This window comes from Salvelinus alpinus, chromosome 29 (assembly GCF_045679555.1).
Source record: "Salvelinus alpinus chromosome 29, SLU_Salpinus.1, whole genome shotgun sequence".
NCBI lineage: Eukaryota > Metazoa > Chordata > Actinopteri > Salmoniformes > Salmonidae > Salvelinus > Salvelinus alpinus.
In genome coordinates this window covers 22,109,169-22,134,476 of record NC_092114.1, presented here as the reverse complement: position 1 = coordinate 22,134,476, position 25,308 = coordinate 22,109,169, and the positions used below count along the sequence as shown (strand labels likewise).

The window sequence follows — 25,308 nt, the reverse complement described above, 5'->3', positions numbered from 1 at the left end:
TGCCTTTTGCTCTCTCTCTCTCTCTGCCTTTTGCTCTCTCTCTCTCTCTCTGCCTTTTGCTCGCTCTCTCTCTCTCTCTGCCTTTTGCTCGCTCTCTCTCTCTCTGCCTTTTGCTCGCTCTCTCTCTCTCTGCCTTTCGCTCGCTCTCTCTCTCTCTGCCTTTTGCTCGCTCTCTCTCTCCCTCTCTCTGCCTTTCTCTCTCTTCTCTCTGCCTTTCTCTTCTCTGCCTTTCTCTCTCTCTGCCTTTCTCTCTCTCTGCCTTTCTCTCTCTCACTCTCTCTTTCTCTCTCTCTGCCTTTCTCTCTCTCTCTGCCTTTCTCTCTCTCTCTGCCCCTCTCTCTGCCTGCTTTTCTCTCTCTCGCTGCCTTTCTCTCTCTGTCTCTCTCTGCCTTCCTCTCTCTCTCTCTGCCTTCCTCTCTTTCCTCCCCCCCTCTTTCTCTCTCTTTACTTTCTATATCCCTGTTAATTTTTATATTTTTTATTATTTGTCTCTTCTTCTCTCTCTCTTTTTCTCCCTCTCTCCTCTAGAATGTGATCCGGAGCCCTAAGCCAATCAATGATGAAATGGCCCACCAGCTGTATGTGCTGCAGGTCCTGACCTTTAACCTCTTAGAGGACCGCATGATGACCAAGATGGACCCTCAGGACCAGGTCCAGTACAGTAGCCCCCTCAACTCAATTTCCCTTGAGTTGTTGATCACATTTTAAAAGCCATAGGCCTTATCAAATAGTATTTTTACAGATGAGCCCTGAATTACATAAATTACAGAAAATACACACATCGAAATATAAATACAAAATGCAAGCAGAAAGAAAAACATAAAAAACTAAAACATTAATCAGTAATAAGGTCCTCAATCAGCTTTCTGAATCAAATTGAAGAACATTTTTAAGATCAATCCACAAATGAGGTGCAAGATCACGAACACTACATGTACCCAACTCAATGGAGACCAAAGGAATTTCTAGAGTTAGCTATCCCTGAGACCGGGTGTGGTGACCTGTCTGTCTAAAGTTTAGTAATGATGTTAGGTACAGTGGGACTATTTGTAAAAGGGCTTTATAAATGAAAACAGCAATGTATCAACCTACGTGACATCAAAGAGGACCGACCAACTTTCTGGTAGAGAATGCAGTGATGAATACTAAAAGTGTCGCCCATAATAAAGCACAGCGCGCTATGATAAACTGCATCTAACGGCTTTAATGAGGTGACAGCTGCGTTCATATAGAGGATGTCGCCATAGTCTAGGACCGATAGGAACTATTTAGTGAGTGGCAGGACCTATTTCTACAGAAGAAGCCCATTTTTATTCTCAGCTTCTTAACTAACTCATCAATGTACTTTTTAAATGACAGCTTTTCATCTATCTAGATGCCCAGATATTTGTAAGTAGGGACAGTATCAATATGGACACCATCCAAAGTACATATGCTTAAATCATCAGACGTCTTTTTATGCGCTCTAGAGAACATATATTTAGTTTTACCTGCATTTAGTACTAATTGCAGGTCAATAACAAATGTCTGTAATACAATAAAGGTTGACTGTAGTTCAGATAGAGCCTGGTCAACCGTGGGGGAAATATCATACAGGTGCAGGTTACAATTCTTTACGGACAAGTCAATATTGTTATTGTAAACAGTAAGAATTACAGGATGCAGAATCAACCCATGCGGGACACCTTTCGTAATATCCAGGAAATCTGATTTAACACCATCAGTAGATACATATTGAGTTCTATCTGTCAAGTCATTTTTAAACCAGTTACATACAGCCTGGTCTAGGCCAATTGAGGAGAGCCTCTGAATTAACAGTGAGTGATCAACAGTATGGAAAGCCTCTGAATTAACAGTGAGTGATCAACAGTATGGAAAGCCTCTGAATTAGCAGTGAGTGATCAACAGTATGGAAAGCCTCTGAATTAACAGTGAGTGATCAACAGTATGAAAAGCCTCTGAATTAGCAGTGAGTGATCAACAGTATGGAAAGCCTCTGAATTAGCAGTGAGTGATCAACAGTATTGAAAGCCTCTGAATTAGCAGTGAGTGATCAACAGTATGGAAAGCCTCTGAATTAGCAGTGAGTGATCAACAGTATGGAAAGCCTCTGAATTAGCAGTGAGTGATCAACAGTATGGAAAGCCTCTGAATTAGCAGTGAGTGATCAACAGTATGAAAAGCCTTTGAATTAGCAGTGAGTGATCAACAGTATGGAAAGCCTCTGAATTAGCAGTGAGTGATGAACAGTATGGAAAGCCTCTGAATTAGCAGTGAGTGATCAACAGTATGGAAAGCCTCTGAATTAACAGTGAGTGATCAACAGTATGGAAAGCCTCTGAATTAGCAGTGAGTGATAAACAGTATGGAAAGCCTTTGAATTAGCAGTGAGTGATCAACAGTATGGAAAGCCTCTGAATTAGCAGTGAGTGATCAACAGTATGGAAAGCCTCTGAATTAGCAGTGAGTGATCAACAGTATGGAAAGCCTCTGAATTAGCAGTGAGTGATCAACAGTATGGAAAGCCTCTGAATTAACAGTGAGTGATCAACAGTATGGAAAGCCTCTGAATTAGCAGTGAGTGATCAACAGTATGGAAAGCCTCTGAATTAACAGTGAGTGATCAACAGTATGGAAAGCCTCTGAATTAGCAGTGAGTGATAAACAGTATGGAAAGCCTTTGAATTAGCAGTGAGTGATCAACAGTATGGAAAGCCTCTGAATTAGCAGTGAGTGATCAACAGTATGGAAAGCCTCTGAATTAGCAGTGAGTGATCAACAGTATGGAAAGCCTCTGAATTAGCAGTGAGTGATCAACAGTATGGAAAGCCTCTGAATTAACAGTGAGTGATCAACAGTATGGAAAGCCTCTGAATTAACAGTGAGTGATTAACAGTATGAAAAGCCTCTGAATTAGCAGTGAGTGATCAACAGTATGGAAAGCCTCTGAATTAGCAGTGAGTGATCAACAGTATGGAAAGCCTCTGAATTAACAGTGAGTGATCAACAGTATGGAAAGCCTCTGAATTAACAGTGAGTGATTAACAGTATGAAAAGCCTCTGAATTAGCAGTGAGTGATCAACAGTATGGAAAGCCTTTGACAGGTCAATGAAGCGGGCAGCACAACGTTGCCTTTTATCCCCACAGATAACCACATCATTTATTACTAGGGATGCAGCAGAGATAGTACTATGACCTGGTTACTAATTACCAGTGATATCAAAACTGTATATATTTTTGGTTCCAAACCCCCTCCCCCCCGTTCTCTCTCTCTACCTGAGAAATACCAGTGAAAGTTCTCTGTAACAAACCACTTACTTTAGAATAATGCTTATGTTTTGTTATGTTTTGTTGTTTTTACTGTCTATTTAAATCTGAATGTTTTTTCCTCTTATGTCTGCCTAGGCCCAAAGAGACATCATCTTTGAGCTGCGCAGAATTGCGTTCGACGTGGAGTGTGAGCCGAACAACAGTGGCAGCATCGAGAAGAGGAAGTCCATGTACACCCGGGACTACAAGAAGCTGGGCTTCATTGTAAGTCACACACACACACAAACATCTGCAAAACTGGGCTTCATTGTAAGTCACACACACACACAAACATCTGCAAAACTGGGCTTCATTGTAAGTCACAAGAATAATGTTTGAGCCTCTGCATCCCCAAAACCTCCGCTGTTGGACTTACTAGATTCGTTTTTGGTGTCGGTATAGCAGACCCATAGGCAAGACATGTTCTTCAGTAGTGGAGCTCTTTTTTAAAATTAAAATAAATAATAACTAGTAGGGAGAGGACTGGGACACTGTCAGATAAGGGGATGGCATGGCAGCTGAATCCAGCCCTGTGTATGTGTGGCGTGATACAAAACTACACACAGACACACTCTAACCCTCTGGCTTTACAGCCTTACAGACAGTACACACACACACACAGAGGACTACAGCAGAATGCAGCTATGCTAAATTGCATACTCACACACACAGCTACCGCAGGGTGGAGATGAAGAAAGAAAACAAGCCCTTCTCCCTGAGTACTGTTGTTAATTGTTTTAGAAACTGACATGTTGCTCTGTGCTGCCTCCCGGTGTCTAAAAGGAGGTAGTAGAGAGAGAGAGAGAGAGGTAGTAGAGAGAGAGAGAGAGGTAGTAGAGAGAGAGAGAGAGGTAGTAGAGAGAGAGAGAGAGGTAGTAGAGAGAGAGAGAGGTAGTAGAGAGAGAGAGGTAGTAGAGAGAGAGAGAGAGGTAGTAGAGAGAGAGAGGTAGTAGAGAGAGAGAGAGAGGTAGAGAGAGAGAGAGAGAGAGAGGTAGTAGAGAGAGAGAGAGAGAGAGAGAGGAGTAGAGAGAGAGAGAGAGAGGTAGTAGAGAGAGAGAGGTAGTAGAGAGAGAGAGTAGGTAGTAGAGAGAGAGGTAGTAGAGAGAGAGGTAGTAGAGAGAGAGGTAGTAGAGAGAGAGAGGTAGTAGAGAGAGAGAGGTAGTAGAGAGAGAGAGGTAGTAGAGAGAGAGAGGTAGTAGAGAGAGAGAGGTAGTAGAGAGAGAGAGGTAGTAGCGAGAGAGAGGTAGTAGCGAGAGAGAGAGAGAGCTCAAGTTTATGAGCTGTGGCATATCGCTGTCGTATCCATGGTGAGGGGGAACTAAGCCCATAATTTCCTCTCTAAGTCCCTGAACTGTTAGGGGCTTGGCAGCTCGCTAAGACCCAAGTCACTCTGCTACGCTGCTGTGTGCTGCCATAAGATAAGGGCCGACTTCATCTCTCCAGTGGTGTGGAAGACCCTGAAAATATCCCTCTGACTTTACAGGCTCGTTCACACTTGCACACATGCAAGCACGGTCACTGACACACACACACACACACAGTGTGATGAAGCACAGTATAAAGGTGGCTAGATGCAGTTGATCTAGTGCTGTATCTAGAGGGCAGTAGTCTGAGATTCTATTAGTCTCCCAGGTAGACGGGGATCTTAGAGAGAACGTGCTTATTTGGACTTGGTGAGGGAATTGTTAAAGGTTGTGGTTCTTCCTTTGGTCTGTCAGGAACAGTTACACAGCTGGATCTCTGAGACTCCTCCATGTTGCTCTCTCTCTCTTTCCTTGTCATCTCTCTATGTCCTCCATTCACTCAGACAAGTTAGCTTGCTGATGGAGAATAGAGATCGAATTAGTCTCCCAATCAACCTTGTCTTATTCAGACTTGTCCTAGTCTTGTTTGTCTGATGACTCACCTCTCTCTCGCTCTCTCTCTCTCTCTACTTCTCTCTCCTCTCTACCTCTCTCTCTCTTCTCTACTTCTCTCTCCTCTCTATCTCTCTCCTCTCTACCTCTCTCTCTCCTCTCTACCTCTCTCTCTCATCTCTCTCTGCCCTCTTTCCTCTCTCTGTCTCTCTCTGCTCTCTCTTTCCTCTCTCTCTCTGTCTCTCTCTGCTCTCTCTTTCCTCTCTCTCTCTTCGCTCTCTCTTTCCCCCCCCGTCTCTCTCATTAGAACCATGTGAACCCTGCTATGGACTTCACTCAGATTCCTCCTGGGATGCTGGCTCTGGATAACATGCTGTACTTCGCTAGACACCACCAGGATGCCTACATCAGGGTTAGTAGCTCTAACATACACACAGGCACACACACACAAACACACGCACACACCCACACGCACACAATTCCTTTTGGTTTCCTTAGAGTCCATTACTTTGTGTCTAGTATTCCTCTGCAGTGCCTGCTGCCGACCTAAACTCTCTCCATCTCTCACACACACACACACACACACACACACACACACACACACACACACACACACACACACACACACACTCTCACTCCCTGGCCCGTCCCTCACTCCATAGATTCACTGGGCTCTGACCAAACAGTCTGTCTGATGAAACACAATGCCAATATGTAGCCTTGGAATTCAGTCGACCCACTACTATAGCATATGGCTATGTCCTCCTAATATAAAACCTAATACACAGGCCGGCCCATCCCTCTCCCCTGCCTGCTGCTGTGACCAAACACGGCCAGCAATTCCCCAAATTAAACTGTCACCACGGCGATGATAAGGATGCTAATGTTTTCCAGTGTGGACTTGTCGCTGCGGCAACGTTATAATTGGAGTGGATTTTTGGACATGGAGAATTGATTTCTGAATGAAACACGCTGTGTACAAGTGCACCAGTTAAGGCTCAAACAAGGTTCAAATGGATAGTCGAGGCTTCTGTAGTGGTTACGTAGAAGGAAAGACATCTTGATCTAATAAAGTCAATGTCACATTGAGATTCAAATGTCTTTCAGACTTGACATTTGTGCTAGATAACATTCAGTATAATGTGCTGTAATTAATAATAACTAGAATCTAATCTCTGGATGAATTACGATGGTACCATAGAGATGGGATAATCAACAACAAAAAACTGTGTCCCAGTTTTCTGTCCCACTGGTGACCTTCTGCTGTCTCTGCTTTCCCTGTTCTGCTCCGCCTCTCTCCAAATGAATCATCTTGGTCAACTTTGACCTCAAAGTGTGTGTTTAACTGGATTAATGGGTCAAGGGTCATATGGTTTGAGTTTGTTACCAGCCCTGGTGGAGACGCCTATTTGTGTCTGTCTCTGTGACTGTCCGTCTGCGCCTGGTGGCTGTTAAACACTTTTATGACAAACGTATTTGCAAAAACGTTGGTGGATTGAGTGACTTTCTGTCCCTATTCCAGATTGTTCTGGAGAACAGCAGTCGTGAGGACAAGCACGAGTGTCCGTTCGGCCGCAGCAGCATCGAGCTGACCAAGATGCTGTGTGAGACCCTCAAAGTGGGAGAGCTGCGTAAGTCTTTACTGGTATTAACTATCCTCACCTCATTGTTCCTATTAGATCATATTGTGCTTGTAGGGTCATATTCACTAGGAAGAAAACGGACCGAAACTACTTGAAATTGTCCAATAACTAGAGCACTGCATCGCATCGCATCTGCATCGCATCGCGTCTGCATCGCATCGCGTCTGCATCGCACTGTATCTGCATCGCACTGCATCGCAGTGCTAGCTGCGCCACCAGAGTCTCTGGGTTCGCGCCCAAGCTCTGTCGCAGCCGGCCGCGACCGGGAGGTCCGTGGGGCGACGCACAATTGGCCTAGCGTCGTCCGGGTTAGGGAGGGTTTGGCCGGTAGGGATATCCAAGCCGCAAGAAGCAGTTGGGTTGGGTTGTGCTTCGGAGGACGCATGGCTTTCGACCTTCGTCTCTCCCGAGCCCGTACGGGAGTTGTAGCGATGAGACAAGATAGTAATTACTAGCGATTGGATACCACGAAAATTGGGGAGAAAAGGGGATAAAATTTTGTCCAATAACAGACTATTGTTTTTGTAGCTACAGTGCAAAATGTTTTGCTAGGGTGTGCACTAATGAATACAACCCTGATTTACTGACAATGGTGTTCTGTAGATGGTATGGGTGCTGAACAGTGGAGGCTGGTGAAATAATATATAGGAGGATGGACTCATTGTAATGGCTGGAATGGAATTAATGTAACAGAGTCAAACTAGATTTCCATGTGTTTGATACCGTTCCGTGAATTCTATTCCAGCCATTACAATGAGCCCGTCCTCGTATAGCTCCTCCCACCAACCTCCTCTGGTGCGGAGTACCCGACAATATCTGAGCACAAATGTAAGAATTCAATCTAGGTGATGCACAGAATATGCTTTTTCTATTGGTTAGCCACATTCTGTTGCCCTCTGAATACAAACAATCAACAAAACGCCAAAGAAAGAAACATATAAGTAGCATAATACCAGGAGGTTTTCTCTGTGGTCACATTCTGCCTCATGATTTCCAAATCTCATTAGTTAGTACTTAGTGCTCCCAATTTTAGCTCCAATAGCTCTCAATAGTAAAGTGTGTGAGACTCATCGAGAGCAGCTCTCACCATTGACGTTTAACCCTATTGAGTGTTAGTGGAATGCGATGTGGAGGGCACTTTAATGTACGAGGGTTAAAAGCATCATCTCTGTCTGTTTTCACATCAAGCCCAGACATTCAGACAGAGAAATAACCTCCAGACCATTTTTACCGTAAACTCTGTCTTCTGCAGTGAAGATAAAAGGACCCATTATACTTTGTAATTGTGCTGGAGTTCATCAATTAGTGATGAAGTAAGTAGGCTTCAAGTGCGCCCTATTTCAAGTGCATCCTATTCCACCTCCTAATAGACTGTCTCTCTCTGGGACTGGCACTGCCCAGGGGGAGAAGAGCTGGGCACTCTCCTTATTGCATCATATAGGGCTGAATAGGAGCCCTATCTGCCAACTTCATTTTAGTGGGATGGGAAGGTTGTAAATGTAGCCTACCTAAATAAGGTAAAGCTAGATTTAGAAGTGATGCCTATACTGCTTTAAGAAAAAGATACCACTTTTTGTAAGGAACTGTGATGCATTGAAGAACTGATTAACACGTATGGTTAGGAAATACTTTTTCTCTCTGAGTCTGCATTGGTATCCAAAACCTTTTCAATTAAAATTCAAACCCTGAAGCCTATATCCTATCTCTGATTTCCTTTTGGTATTCATGTCAGCTTTGACTGTGACTCTCATGCATGGTTCTGGCTAGTCTGTGATAGCACTCTAACTCCAGTACCCATCATGCTCTGGAGCAGGGGTTCCCAACTCCGGTCCTCCAGTACCCCCACACTATATATTTTTGTTGTGGCCCCAGGCAAGCACACCTGATTCAACTAATCATCAAGCCCTCCATGAGATGAATCAGGTGTTTTTGTCCAGGACTACAACAATGTGTGTTGTTAAGGGGAACTGGAGGACTGGAGTTGGGAAACACTGCTTATAGGGAATAGAGCCACCATTAATATTGATGACCATGGAAGGGTCAGACACGGTATGCACTATGCCGCAGTGTGTAGCAGGGTTGGGAGTCAATTCCATTTCAAGTCAGTCATTTCACGAGGTCAATAGCAATTTTCAATTGATTAATAGATTTTCAATCGTATCAGTTGAAAACTGCCATTCATCTTCAATGAGGAGCTTTATCCAATCCCTAAATGTAATTCAGTTAGCTGTGTGTTGAGGGGTTAGGCAGTGACCCCAGAGCCCCTAGGCGTGACCCTACCCTCTCTCTCCTTCTGTCTAAGGATAGGCTCCAATGGTCTGTGTCTGACAGGCCGGTTTGACCGCCCCCCCCACCCCCCATCACTGTTTTCCCATCTGCCCCCCCATCACTGTTAGCCCACCTAACACACACACACACACTGTCTGTCCCCCTGCCCCCTTCTCTCACTCTGTCCCCATGCCCCCCCTCACTGTCTGTCTCCCTGCCCCCTCTCTCACTGTCTGTCCACCCAGGCATATATAATAAAGCATTTTATTAGTGACAAGATGACAACATAGAATTTAGCATCATGTCTTGATTCAAAGTCTTAATGCAAACCAACAAAGAGAAGCGTAGCACTTTAAAGAGTCATTATGACACTTGGAGTTGCAGTCTGTATAACTCAACAGAGCATCCAAGCATATGGAAGTTTGGGGGAAATGGAAAAATGTAGTTTTAACATTCACAAATCAAAGTTATTATAGGAAAGGAGGGAGGACAGGATAGGTAAAGGTCGTTAGATAAATCCATTCTGAGCTGTGCCCTGCAGTCCTTTAAATGATTTAAAAGTGCAAGGGCAGAGAAACTGACGCAACCCTCCACTCAGACACCAAAACTTCATTAAATGAACTCGGAAATGGAAGCAGTGGCATAGTTCTTCATTAAATAGTAATGGTCTGCCTTTTAAAAATAATATATATGAAAAAACGAAACCCCCGGTGTTAGCGTGGAGGAGAAAGTAGTGTTCAAAGCCAAAGCTCTTTCTCTTCACACACATCCATTTGCTGGATAAAAATAGAAAGACGATAAGGAATTAATCTCAGCGCCAACCGTGGCAATTTTTTTCTTGGATCATTTACTTTAGTTTGCTGCTTTGAAATGCCAATAAACCTCTGGTGGGCTTTGGACTTCTTAATTCCCCATCTACCCAGACAAATCACACACAACAGGATTCTGGGAATGCTTGGGGCATCTTTTGGCCTTTCTAGTCTATTTTCTCTATCCCTCCACTATCCCCTCTATCCCTCCACTATCCCCTCTATCTCTCCACTATCCCCTCTATCCCCAAACTATCCCATCTATCCCTCCACTATCCCCTCTATCCCTCCACTATCCCTCCACTATCCCCTCTATCCCTCCACTATCCCCTCTATCCCTCCACTATCCCACTATCTCTCCACTATCCCCTCTATCCCTCCACTATCCCCTCTATCCCTCCACTATCCCCTCTATCCCTCCACTATCCCCTCTATCCCTCCACTATCCCCTCTATCCCTCCACTATCCCCTCTATCCCTCCACTATCCCCTCTATCCCTCCACTATCCCCTCTATCCCTCCACTATCCCCTCTATCCCTCCTCTATCCCCTCTATCCCTCCACTATCCCCTCTATCCCTCCACTATTTTCTCTATCCCTCCTCTATCCCTCCACTATTTTCTCTATCCCTCCACTATCTCCACTATCTCCACTATCTCCACTATCCCCTCTATCCCTCCACTATCCCCTCTATCCCTCCACTATCCTCTCTATCCCTCCACTATCCCCTCTATCCCTCCACTATCCCCTCTATCCCTCCACTATCCCCACTATCCCTCCACTATCCCCTCTATCCCTCCACTATCCCCTCTATCCCTCCACTATCCCCTCTATCCCTCCACTATCCCCTCTATCCCTCCACTATCCCCTCTATCCCTCCACTATCCCCTCTATCCCTCCACTATCCCTCCACTATCCCCTCTATCCCTCCACTATCCCTCCACTATCCCTCCACTATCCCCTCTATCCCTCCACTATCCCCTCTATCCCTCCACTATTCCTCCACTATCCCATCTATCCCTCCACTATCCCATCTATCCCTCCACTATCCCCTCTATCCCTCCACTATTCCTCCACTATCCCCTCTATCCCTCCACTATCCCCTCTATCCCTCCACTATCCCCTCTATCCCTCCACTATCCCCTCTATCCCATCTATCCCTCCACTATCCCATCTATCCCTCCACTATCCCCTCTATCCCTCCACTATTCCTCCACTATCCCCTCTATCCCTCCACTATCCCCTCTATCCCTCCACTATCCCCTCTATCCCTCCACTATCCCTCCACTATTCCCTCTACTATCCCTCTACTATCCCTCCACTATCCCCTCTATCCCTCCACTATTCCTCCACTATCCCCTCTATCCCTCCACTATCCCTCCACTATCCCCTCTATCCCTCCACTATCCCACTATCTCTCCACTATCCCCTCTATCCCTCCACTATCCCCTCTATCCCTCCACTATCCCCTCTATCCCTCCACTATCCCCTCTATCCCTCCACTATCCCCTCTATCCCTCCACTATCCCCTCTATCCCTCCACTATCCCCTCTATCCCTCCACTATCCCCACTATCCCTCCACTATCCCCTCTATCCCTCCACTATCCCCTCTATCCCTCCTCTCTCCCCTCTATCCCTCCTCTATCCCCTCTATCCCTCCACTATCCCCTCTATCCCTCCACTATTTTCTCTATCCCTCCACTATCCCCTCTATCCCTCCACTATTTTCTCTATCCCTCCACTATCTCCACTATCTCCACTATCCCCTCTATCCCTCCACTATCCCCTCTATCCCTCCACTATCCCCTCTATCCCTCCACTATCCCCTCTATCCCTCCACTATCCCCTCTATCCCTCCACTATCCCCTCTATCCCTCCACTATCCCCTCTATCCCTCCACTATCCCCACTATCCCTCCACTATCCCCTCTATCCCTCCACTATCCCCTCTATCCCTCCACTATCCCCTCTATCCCTCCACTATCCCCTCTATCCCTCCACTATCCCTCCACTATCCCCTCTATCCCTCCACTATCCCTCCACTATCCCTCCACTATCCCCTCTATCCCTCCACTATCCCCTCTATCCCTCCACTATTCCTCCACTATCCCATCTATCCCTCCACTATCCCATCTATCCCTCCACTATCCCCTCTATCCCTCCACTATTCCTCCACTATCTCCACTATCCCTCCACTATCCCATCTATCCCTCCACTATCCCCTCTATCCCTCCACTATTCCTCCACTATCCCCTCTATCCCTCCACTATCCCCTCTATCCCTCCACTATCCCCTCTATCCCTCCACTATCCCCTCTATCCCTCCACTATCCCTCCACTATTCCCTCTACTATCCCTCCACTATTCCCTCTACTATCCCTCTACTATCCCTCCACTATCCCCTCTATCCCTCCACTATTCCTCCACTATCCCCTCTATCCCTCCACTATTCCTCCACTATCCCTACTATCCCTCCTCTATCCCTCCACTATTCCTCCACTATCCCTACTATCCCTCCACTATTCCTCCACTATCCCTACTATCCCTACTATCCCTCCACTATTCCTCCACTATCCCTACTATCCCTCCACTATTCCTCTACTATCCCTCCACTATTCCGTCCCACTGTTTTATAGAGCAACATATCCCCAAAGGCACCCAATGTCTTATATAGTGCACTACTTTTGACCAGGATCCATAGGGCACTTGTCAAGTGCACTATAGGGAATAGGGTCTCATTTGAGACACACCCCATGGTGTATACCTTGAGGTCATTGTAGCCTACTAACCTTTAAATAGGGTGCTGTGTCTCCCTCTTACACAACAACAACAGAGCAGATTGCTGTATCAGAGATTCAGTCTGAAAGACGCAGAGCAATGTGGAACATACACAGGTCAACAGATCAGTTTGAAAAAAACGTTTTCTGTTTCCCCTGGAACGTAGGCGAGCGGACGGGCGGCAGGCAGCAGCGGTGGCACTCTACATTCCACTTGAACTTTCAGTTCGACCCAAGGTTCAATAACCGCCACAGCCGCAACCATAAATAGATACTGTTTTGACATTTCCCTGGTTTGTATTTATATATTTTTATGCAGAAGTGGGAGTGGAGAGGAATGGAGGGGGCTTGTTTGTGCGATCTGCCTGGCTGGCTGTGTGTGTGTCACTGTGCTGCTTGGCTCTGCGCATTAATCATGTCCCCGTCCAGTTGTCCTGAGTCCCCTCCCATCTAACACCCCTCCACCCCCCCTTCCTCTCCAACAGCCCACTGCAGAGCTTAAAAGATTTATCATCTCCAGCCCAGCATGTTTCCCCAGAACAGGCTCACTCATTCACTCATTCATTCACTCACTGGGCAGGTCTCAGGCTTACCATGTCCTTCTCCATACCTGTCTCTAGGCAGGGATGCTGCTATCCAAATCCACGATGTCAGTTTTGTCTGACTGTTTGGAATTGAGTGATGTCATCAGCTGTTACCTGTGGGAGGTTGTGGTTCCCTCCGAGGCTCCTCTCTGCTGTGTGTTTGTGTGGATGTGAACTCCGCAGGGTCTCAAAATCCTCCAAACTCATTAGCAGAAACACGTCCTTCTGTGATGACATGTCTGAGGTGCCTGCTGACGCTAGAACTTCTGAGAACCATTAGCTTAAAGAAACAATCCTATTTGAATTGACTGGCTAAATCCTGTGGTTTAAGCCACTACGTGTTCTTCTAGATCATGTGTGAAGAGGATGGGACTAAAGGGGTGGAAGGAGTAAAATGGCAGACGATCAACATTTTCTGAAGATTTACAGTGACTACGTTTTCCACTCTGATCTAAAGTGACTTGACAGGTGAAAGAAATACGATCTAATCCCATCCACTCTATAATATATGCCATTTAGCAGATGATTTTATCCAAAGCCACTTAGTCATGCGTGCATACGTTTTACGTTTGAGTGGCACCTATGAGAAGGACCAGAGTTTTTCCTTACTATGTTAAATGGCTATAGGAAACACTGGGTCTTAGTTATAGCCCACAACTATAGCGCCAGGATATTCCTGGTAAGGTCACGCAGTGAGGAAAACTCCTGGAGATGGAAAATGAATAGAAGGCGACGGGTAAAGAACTCCACTTTACACTATTGAGATGGAGCCCATCTACAATGAGTATAGATAGCTCTTCCCTGTGCTGAAAACAAGCAGGCATTTGAGAAAACAGCGAGCACATACACAAGCATGGGTTGCTCCTACCGACTGCTAATGCAGTGAAACCAAGTACAAAATCAAATAAGACAGGAAAGGCTTGTTCTCAGATTCATCTCCTACTGTGTGCTCACTCCTCCGCTCGGTTAACCAAACACGCGGACAAAAGGCTTGATGTAGATTAGATGCATTGTAATGATGAGATTGCTCCGACGTCTGTTTTTGTGCAGAGTTTTTCGGGGCAGGAAATAGATGATTGTTTGCTTTGTGTGTGTGTGTGACAGAAGAAGAATCCGAGTTTGTTTGTTATGTCCGGCGGCAGCTCTAGGAAGTATAATGTAAGAGATGTGTTTTTATTTGCATAAGCGTAATTCAATTTCTCTGTGCCTCTGTATTTGGGAGAGCTTTGTCACATAAGGAATGCATGTGGGTTTATTTACAGAATAAGAATAATGACCTTTCTTTGGCTACTTCTTCTCTCTGTATTGGACAGGGCTGTGTGATTTAGAATGGATGTGTGTGTTCCTTCATGTAGGAGTAATTAGATGTATTTTCATGTCTGTATTCCAGCAGAGATGTCAGGTGTGGAGTAATTAGATGTATTTTCATGTCTGTATTCCAGCAGAGCTGTCAGCTGTGGAGTAATTAGATGTACACTACCGTTCAAAAGTTTGGGGTCACTTAGAAATGTCCTTGTTTTTGAAAGGAAAGCTAATTTGTTGGCCATAAAAATAACATAAAATTGATTAGAAACACAGTGTAGACATTGTTAATGTTGTAAATTACTTTTGTAGCTGGAAACGGCAGATTTTTTATGGAATATCTACATAGGCGTACAGAGGCCCATTATCAGTAACCATCACGCCTGTGTTCCAATGGCACGTTGTGTTAGTTTATCCAAGTTTATAATTTTAAAAGGCTAATTGATCATTAGGAAACCATTTTGCAATTATGTTAGCACAACTGAAAACTGTTGTGGCCAGAAACAAAGAACTTTCTTCTGAAACTCGTCAGTCTATTTTTGTTCTGAGAAATGAAGGCTATTCCATGCGAAATATTGCCAAGAAACTGAAGATCTCATACAACGCTGTGTACTACTCCCTTCACAGAACAGCGCAAACTGGCTCTAACCAGAATAGAAAGAGGAGTGGGAGGCCCCGGTGCACAACTGAGCAAGAGGACAAGAACATTAGAGTGTCTAGTTTGAGAAACAGACACTTCACAAGTCCTCAACTGGCAGCTTCATTAAATAGTACCCGCAAAACACCAGTCTCAACATCAATAGTGAAGAGGCGAATCCGTGATGCTGGCCTTCTAGGCAGAGTTCCTCTGTCCAGTGTCTGTGTTCTTTTGCCCATCTTAATCTTTCCTTTTTATTGCCCAGTCCGAGAGATGGCTTTTTCTTTGCAACTCTGCCTTTCTTGACCACAGATGTTAAAATATTTAAGCCCTGATGTTTAAAGTTTCAAATGTAATTGCCATAATCCAATAAATCCAACAGAAATCTGGAGTCACATTAAACCAGCCAGCTGTGTTGATGACAATGGGAACGCAAACACTTAATTAAACCAGCCAGCTGTGTTGATGACGATGGGAACGGAAACACTTCATTAAAAACAGCCAGCTGTGTTGATGACGATGGGAACGGAAACACTTCATTAAAAACAGCCAGCTGTGTTGATGACGATGGGAACGGAAACACTTCATTAAAAACAGCCAGCTGTGTTGATGACAATGGGAACGAAACACTCATAAAACAGCCAGCTGTGTTGATGACGATGGGAATGGAACACTTCATTAAAAACAGCCAGCTGTGTTGATGACGATGGGAATCGGCAAACACTTCATTAAAAACAGCCAGCTGTGTTGATGACGATGGGAACGGAAACACTTCATTAAAAACAGCCAGCTGTGTTGATGACAATGGGAACGCAAACACTTCATTAAAAACAGCCAGCTGTGTTGATGACGATGGGAACGGAAACACTTCATTAAAAACAGCCAGCTGTGCGATGACGAAACACTTCATTAAAAACAGCCAGCTGTGTTGATGACAATGGGAACGCAAACACTTCATTAAAAACAGCCAGCTGTGTTGATGACGATGGGAATGGAAACACTTCATTAAAAACAGCCAGCTGTGTTGATGACGATGGGAATGGAAACACTTCATTAAAAACAGCCAACTGTGCTGATGACGATGGGAACGGAAACACTTCATTAAAAACAGCCAGCTGTGTTGATGACGATGGGAATGGAAACACTTCATTAAAAACAGCCAGCTGTGTTGATGACGATCGGAACGGAAACACTTCATTAAAAACAGCCAGCTGTGTTGATGACGATGGGAACGGAAACACTTCATTAAAAACAGCCAGCTGTGTTGATGACAATGGGAACGCAAACACTTCATTAAAAACAGCCAGCTGTGTTGATGACGATGGGAACGGAAACACTTCATTAAAACCAGCCAGCTGTGTTGATGACGATGGGAATGGAAACACTTCATTAAAAACAGCAGCTGTGCTGATGACGATGGGAACGCAAACACTTCATTAAAAACAGCCAGCTGTGTTGATGACAATGGGAACGGGAACGGAAACACTTCATTAAAAACAGCCAGCTGTGTTGATGACAATGGGAACGCAAACACTTCATTAAAAACAGCCAGCTGTGTTGATGACGATGGGAACGGAAACACTTCATTAAAAACAGCCAGCTGTGCTGATGACGATGGGAATGGAAACACTTCATTAAAAACAGCCAGCTGTGTTGATGACGATGGGAACGCAAACACTTCATTAAAAACAGCCAGCTGTGTTGATGACGATGGGAACGGAAACACTTCATTAAAAACAGCCAGCTGTGTTGATGACGATGGGAATGGAAACACTTCATTAAAAACAGCCAACTGTACTGATGACGATGGGAATGGAAACACTTCATTAAAAACAGCCAGCTGTGTTGATGACGATGGGAATGGAAACACTTCATTAAAAACAGCCAACTGTGCTGATGACGATGGGAACGGAAACACTTCATTAAAAACAGCCAGCTGTGTTGATGACGATGGGAATGGAAACACTTCATTAAAAACAGCCAGCTGTGTTGATGACGATGGGAATGGAAACACTTCATTAAAAACAGCCAGCTGTGTTGATGACGATGGGAACGGAAACACTTCATTAAAAACAGCCAGCTGTGTTGATGACGATGGGAATGGAAACACTTCATTAAAAACAGCCAGCTGTGTTGATGACGATGGGAACGGAAACACTTCATTAAAAACAGCCAGCTGTGTTGATGACGATGGGAACGGAAACACTTCATTAAAAACAGCCAGCTGTGTTGATGACGATGGGAACGCAAACACTTCATTAAAAACAGCCAGCTGTGTTGATGACGATGCGAACGGAAACACTTCATTAAAAACAGCCAGCTGTGCTGATGACGATGGGAACGGAAACACTTCATTAAAAACAGCCAGCTGTGTTGATGACGATGGGAACGCAAACACTTCATTAAAAACAGCCAGCTGTGTTGATGACGATGGGAACGCAAACACTTCATTAAAAACCGCCAGCTGTGTTGATGACAATGGGAACGCAAACACTTCATTAAAAACAGCCAGCTGTGTTGATGACGATGGGAACGCAAACACTTCATTAAAAACAGCCAGCTGTGTTGATGACGATGGGAACGGAAACACTTCATTAAAAACAGCCAGCTGTGTTGATGACAATGGGAACGCAAACACTTCATTAAAAACAGCCAGCTGTGTTGATGACGATGGGAACGGAAACACTTCATTAAAACCAGCCAGCTGTGTTGATGACGATGGGAATGGAAACACTTCATTAAAAACAGCCAGCTGTGCTGATGACGATGGGAACGCAAACACTTCATTAAAAACAGCCAGCTGTGTTGATGACAATGGGAACGGGAACGGAAACACTTCATTAAAAACAGCCAGCTGTGTTGATGACAATGGGAACGCAAACACTTCATTAAAAACAGCCAGCTGTGTTGATGACGATGGGAACGGAAACACTTCATTAAAAACAGCCAGCTGTGCTGATGACGATGGGAATGGAAACACTTCATTAAAAACAGCCAGCTGTGTTGATGACGATGGGAACGGAAACACTTCATTAAAAACAGCCAGCTGTGTTGATGACGATGGGAATGGAAACACTTCATTAAAAACAGCCAACTGTGCTGATGACGATGGGAATGGAAACACTTCATTAAAAACAGCCAGCTGTGTTGATGACGATGGGAATGGAAACACTTCATTAAAAACAGCCAGCTGTGTTGATGACGATGGGAATGGAAACACTTCATTAAAAACAGCCAGCTGTGTTGATGACGATGGGAACGGAAACACTTCATTAAAAACAGCCAGCTGTGTTGATGACGATGGGAATGGAAACACTTCATTAAAAACAGCCAGCTGTGTTGATGACGATGGGAACGGAAACACTTCATTAAAAACAGCCAGCTGTGTTGATGACGATGGGAACGGAAACACTTCATTAAAAACAGCCAGCTGTGTTGATGACAATGGGAACGCAAACACTTCATTAAAAACAGCCAGCTGTGTTGATGATGATGCGAACGGAAACACTTCATTAAAAACAGCCAGCTGTGCTGATGACGATGGGAACGGAAACACTTCATTAAAAACAGCCAGCTGTGTTGATGACGATGGGAACGCAAACACTTCATTAAAAACAGCCAGCTGTGTTGATGACGATGGGAACGCAAACACTTCATTAAAAACAGCCAGCTGTGTTGATGACGATGGGAACGGAAACACTTCATTAAAAACAGCCAGCTGTGTTGATGACGATGGGAACGGAAACACTTCATTAAAAACAGCCAGCTGTGTTGATGACGATGGGAACGGAAACACTTCATTAAAAACAGCCAGCTGTGTTGATGACGATGGGAATGGAAACACTTCATTAAAAACAGCCAACTGTGCTGATGACGATGGGAACGGAAACACTTCATTAAAAACAGCCAGCTGTGTTGATGACGATGGGAATGGAAACACTTCATTAAAAACAGCCAACTGTGCTGATGACGATGGGAACGGAAACACTTCATTAAAAACAGCCAGCTGTGTTGATGACGATGGGAATGGAAACACTTCATTAAAAACAGCCAGCTGTGTTGATGACGATGGGAACGGAAACACTTCATTAAAAACAGCCAGCTGTGTTGATGACGATGGGAACGCAAACACTTCATTAAAAACAGCCAGCTGTGTTGATGACGATGGTGACGGACGGGAACACTTCATTAAAAACAGCCAGCTGTGTTGATGACGATGGGAACGGAAACACTTATTTTACCTTAATAGTGCACTACTTTTCACCCTGAGCCCTACGGTCCCTGGTCAAAAGTAGTGCTATACAGTGGGGAGAACAAGTATTTGATACACTGCCGATTTTGCAGGTTTTCCTACTTACAAAGCATGTAGAGGTCTGTAATTTTTTATCATAGGTACACTTCAACTGTGAGAGACGGAATCTAAAACAAAAATCCAGAAAATCACATTGTATGATTTTTAAGTAATTAATTTGCATTTTATTGCCTGACATAAGTATTTGATCACCTACCAACCAGTAAGAATTCCGGCTCTCACAGACCTGTTAGTTTTTCTTTAAGAAGCCCTCCTGTTCTCCATCCATTACCTGTATTAACTGCACCTGTTTGAACTCGTTACCTGTATAAAAGACACCTGTCCACACACTCAATCAAACAGACTCCAACCTCTCCACAATGGCCAAGACCAGAGAGCTGTGTAAGGACATCAGGGATAAAATTGTAGACCTGCACAAGGCTGGGATGGGCTACAGGACAATAGGCAAGCAGCTTGGTGAGAAGGCAACAACTGTTGGTGCAATTATTAGAAAATGGAAGAAGTTGAAGATGACGGTCAATCACCCTCGGTCTGGGGCTCCATGCAAGATCTCACCTCGTGGGGCATCAATGATCATGAGGAAGGTGAGGGATCAGCCCAGAACTACACGGCAGGACCTGGTCAATGACCTGAAGAGAGCTGGGACCACAGTCTCAAAGAAAACCATTAGTAACACACTACGCCGTCATGGATTAAAATCCTGCAGTGCACGCAAGGTCCCCCTGCTCAAGCCAGCGCATGTCCAGGCCCATCTGAAGTTTGCCAATGACCATCTGGATGATCCAGAGGAGGAATGGGAGAAGGTCATGTGGTCTGATGAGACAAAAATAGCTTCTTGGTCTAAACTTCACTCGCCGTGTTTGGAGGAAGAAGAAGGATGAGTACAACCCCAAGAACACCATCCCAACCGTGAAGCATGGAGGTGGAAACATCATTCTTTGGGGATGCTTTTCTGCAAAGGGGACAGGACGACTGCACCGTATTGAGGGGAGGATGGATGGGGCCATGTATCGCGAGATCTTGGCCTACAACCTCCTTCCCTCAGTAAGAGCATTGAAGATGGGTCGTGGCTGGGTCTTCCAGCATGACAATGACCCGAAACACACAGCCAGGGCAACTAAGGAGTGGCTCCGTAAGAAGCATCTCAAGGTCCTGGAGTGGCCTAGCCAGTCTCCAGACCTGAACCCAATAGAAAATCTTTGGAGGGAGCTGAAAGTCCGTATTGCCCAGCGACAGCGCGAAACCTGAAGGATCTGGAGAAGGTCTGTATGGAGGAGTGGGCCGAAATCCCTGCTGCAGTGTGTGCAAACCTGGTCAAGAACTACAGGAAACGTATGATATCTGTAATTGCAAACAAAGGTTTCTGTACCAAATATTAAGTTCTGCTTTTCTGATGTATCAAATACTTATGTCATGCAATAAAATGCAAATGAATTACTTAAAAATCATACAATGTGATTTTCTGGATTTTTGTTTTAGATTCCGTCTCTCACAGTTGAAGTGTATCTATGATAAAAATGACAGACCTCTACATGCTTTGCAAGTAGGAAAACCTGCAAAATCGGCAGTGTATCAAATACTTGTTCTCCCCACTGTATATAGGGAATAGGGTGCGATTTGGGCCGCAGCCCACGTGTCCTGACCTTAATGGCCCAACAGTTAGGCGAGGTCTGATGTGAAGAGATTTGTCCAGCATGGGAGAGAACTCACACTCAGCTGCCTTACTGACCCATTGGCTGGAAGGGAACCAAGGCTCCCTGACTTGTCTGGGCATCCTCTTGCCAGTCTGGATAGGACACTGACTGGCCCTGACATTGACTGGCCCTGAAAGGTGTTGCTGACGCTGCGTCTCACAAACACACACACTTACGCACGTGTACACACACACACACACACACACACACACACACACACACACACACACACACACACACACACACACACACACACACACACACACACACACTGATACACATAGACACACACTTCGCTCTCCCCTACACACACACTCCCTTTGTCGCAGGTGGATGTCCAGGCCTGCTGGCATGGTAATTAGTGAGGATGACATCTTTCCGCGTGTTTTCATCATGCTGGTTCTCTCGCTCCAAGGTGACTCTCCTCTCTGTGTTCGTCCTCTTGTTTGTCCTTCCCCTCTCTCCTTCCATCCCTCCCTCCTGCCCCATCACATTCATCTCACTGGGCTCAGACAGATGTCAGGAAGGCTCTCTGCCCACTGGTCACTCACACTCTCTGTCTCTCCCTTTCTCTCTCTCTCTCTCTCTCTCTCTCAATTCAATTCAATTCAATTCAAGGGGCTTTATTGGCATGGGAAACATGTGTTAACATTGCCAAAGCAAGTGAGGTAGGTAATATACAAAAGTCAAATAAACAATAAAAATGAACAGTAAACATTACACATACAGAAGTTTCAAAACAATAAAGACAGTACAAATGTCATATTATATATATGCAGTGTTGTAACAATGTACAAATGGTTAAAGCACACAAGTTAAAATAAATAAACATAAATATGGGTTGTATTTACAGTGGTGTTTGTTCTTCACTGGTTGCCCTTTTCTTGTGGCAACAGGTCACAAATCTTGCTGCTGTCTCTCTCTCTCTCTCTCTCTCTCTCTCGGTCTCTCTTTCTGCCTCGCCCTCTCTCTCACACAGACCTCATACATAATTTATATTACAAACAATCTTATCTGCTCTGACGCTCTCTCCCTTTCTCTCTCTCTCTCTATTTCTCTCTCTCTCTCTGTCTCTCTCTCTCCCTGTCTGTCACCTCTCCCTCGATGGTCACATCTGTGTAGTTAGTGTCTGGTCTGTCTGTCTGTCTGTAGTCTGAGCTCTAATCAGTTATATGGCCAGAAGAGCGTCAATGTTCTCAAGCCTTCATATCCCGCCTGTCAATGAAACACAAGTCTCCTAGATTACAGCGAACTTTGACCTCCAGGTCCCGGACTACCCAGTCACAGCTGAGGATAGATAGGAGCTGGGGGGTGGCATCTGACTATCCCAGAGCATGCTTAACCCCTGGGGAACAGAATGACGTGGTGAAGTGATTGGTGTCTGTCTGCCAAGTGAGTATTTTGCGACCTTACCTTTGTTGTTGAAGCGGAGAGAAACTTACTTCCATGAAAGGCTACCTCCACCTCCATGGGGAAGACTACTCACAGGGGTATATAACATTTGGGATTCAGGGAGACAGACATATGGCCTTGTAGGACAAACACCCCTCCTTTTACTTCTGTTTTAGTATCCTGTTCCCTTCAGTACGGGCAGCCCAGTCACTCAGTCCATGTCTTCCAAATGGCACGCAATTCACTACATATAGAACACTAGGTCTGATGGGTCCTATAGTCCTATGGGCCCTGGTCAAAAGTAGGGCACTATGTAGGGAATAGGGTGCCATTTGGGGCGCTGTCCATCTCCAACTTTAGAGAGGCTACTATCCTGCTGTTGACCGCCCTTTGGTGGTTAGTAAGGTACGCGTTGGGGCCACACACACACAGACAGAGGGCTGGGATGGGCCAGATGGTGTGTACCCCTACTCAGGCCAATGACTCACCCTGCTAACCCCCTCCATCTGTCTGGGGCCCTCAGGGGGACGTGTCCTGTTCCTGTCCACTCACTGGCCTATGATGTCATGCTGCCTGTGATATAACCACGCCATGATGCAATAACTCCTACTGACTCCAAGCTCTTCTCTGTCCTGGCACCCCAATAGTGGAACCAGCTTCCCCCTGAAGCTAGGACAGCAGAGTCCCTGCCCATCTTCCGAAAACATTTGAAACCCTACCTCTTCAAAGATTCAAAGAGTATCTTAAATAATCCCTCAGCAGTCCCACTCGCTCCACCTCCTCACCTTATATCAGGACCCCAATATCCTAACAATTCACCCCAATGACCTGACAATGTTGGAAAACAATAACATTTTTGAAAAGTCGGGACTTTTTTCATGTCCTGAATTTGTTCAAATGCTGTTTTAAGCTTAAGGGTTAGGTTGATGGTTTTGGTGTGAGGGTTAGGGTGAAGGTTAGGTAAGGGGACAAAAACTGTTACCCACAAGTAGTACAGGGTGCACGGATGCTTACCCCACTCATTTGATGACCCTCTAGTTAAAACCAAGGTACTATTTTAATACATTGTAAAAATAGATGAAGGGGTCCCAGAAAGCTCAAAAATTCCATCAAGAATAAAGGGTAGTCCCCTGTAATATGTGGTCACTAAATGACATTCCATCAAGAATAAAGGGTAGTCCCCTGTAATATGTGGTCACTAAATGACATTCCATCAAGAATAAAGGGTAGTCCCCTGTAATATGTGGTCACTAAATGACATTCCATCAAGAATAAAGGGTAGTCCCCTGTAATATGTGGTCACTAAATGACATTCCATCAAGAATAAAGGGTAGTCCCCTGTAATATGTGGTCACTAAATGACATTCCATCAAGAATAAAGGGTAGTCCCCTGTAATATGTGGTCACTAAATGACATTCCATCAAGAATAAAGGGTAGTCCCCTGTAATATGTGGTCACTAAATGACATTCCATCAAGAATAAAGGGTAGTCCCCTGTAATATGTGGTCACTAAATGACATTCCATCAAGAATAAAGGGTAGTCCCCTGTAATATGTGGTCACTAAATGACATTCCATCAAGAATAAAGGGTAGTCCCCTGTAATATGTGGTCACTAAATGACATTCCAATCAACAGTGTATCATAAAACAGTTGGCGCCAAGTGCCTTTCTCAATGGAACACCCTAAATATATATTTTCCCTTCCCCTGGGAGTAGGGTCAAGTTGGTTAGGGTGGGTAGGGTTAAGGTGGGTAGGGTTAAGGTGGGTAGGGTTAAGGTGGGTAGGGTTAAGGCGGGTAGGGTTAAGGCGGGTAGGGTTAAGGCGGGTAGGGTTAAGGCGGGTAGGGTTAAGGCGGGTAGGGTTAAGGCGGGTAGGGTTAAGGCGGGTAGGGTTAAGGCGGGTAGGGTTAAGGCGGGTAGGGTTAAGGCGGGTAGGGTTAAGGCGGGTAGGGTTAAGGCGGGTAGGGTTAAGGCGGGTAGGGTTAAGGCGGGTAGGGTTAAGGCGGGTAGGGTTAAGGCGGGTAGGGTTAAGGCGGGTAGGGTTAAGGCGGGTAGGGTTAAGGCGGGTAGGGTTAAGGCGGGTAGGGTGGTTAGGGGTAGGTTTAGGGTGGTTAGGGGTAGGTTTAGGGTGGTTAGGGGTAGGTTTAGGGTGGTTAGGGGTAGGTTTAGGGTGGTTAGGGGTAGGTTTAGGGTGGTTAGGGGTAGGTTTAGGGTGGTTAGGGGTAGGTTTAGGGTGGTTAGGGGTAGGTTTAGGGTGGTTAGGGGTAGGTTTAGGGTGGTTAGGGGTAGGTTTAGGGTGATTAGGGGTAGGTTTAGGGTGATTAGGGGTAGGTTTAGGGTGATTAGGGGTAGGGTTAAGGTGATTAGGGGTAGGTTTAGGGTGGTTAGGGGTAGGTTTAGGGTGGTTAGGGGTAGGTTTAGGGTGGTTAGGGGTAGGTTTAAGGTGATTAGGGGTAGGTTTAGGGTGGTTAGGGGTAGGTTTAGGGTGGTTAGGGGTAGGTTTAGGGTGATTAGGGGTAGGGTTAAGGTGATTAGGGGTAGGTTTAGGGTGGTTAGGGGTAGGTTTAGGGTGGTTAGGGGTAGGTTTAGGGTGGTTAGGGGTAGGTTTAAGGTGATTAGGGGTAGGGTTAGGGTGATTAGGGGTAGGGTTAAGGTGATTAGGGTTAGGGTGGTTAGGGGTAGGTTTAAGGTGGTTAGGGGTAGGTTTAGGGTGGTTAGGGGTAGA

The 25,308-nt window shown here is 45.3% G+C and overlaps 1 protein-coding gene across 7 annotated transcripts in view; it reads left to right on the top strand.

Moving 5' to 3' along the window:
• The window catches only part of elmo1 (engulfment and cell motility 1 (ced-12 homolog, C. elegans)), a 214,486-nt gene that overhangs the window by 112,136 nt on the left and 77,042 nt on the right, over nt 1–25,308 (top strand). For all 7 annotated transcript variants that reach the window (XM_071375195.1, XM_071375190.1, XM_071375192.1 and 4 more), the window contains 4 exons: nt 529–651; nt 3,407–3,535; nt 5,474–5,578; nt 6,689–6,797. In XM_071375195.1, coding sequence (XP_071231296.1) covers nt 529–651; nt 3,407–3,535; nt 5,474–5,578; nt 6,689–6,797 — 466 coding nt within the window. The remainder of the gene's footprint in view (nt 1–528; nt 652–3,406; nt 3,536–5,473; nt 5,579–6,688; nt 6,798–25,308) is intronic.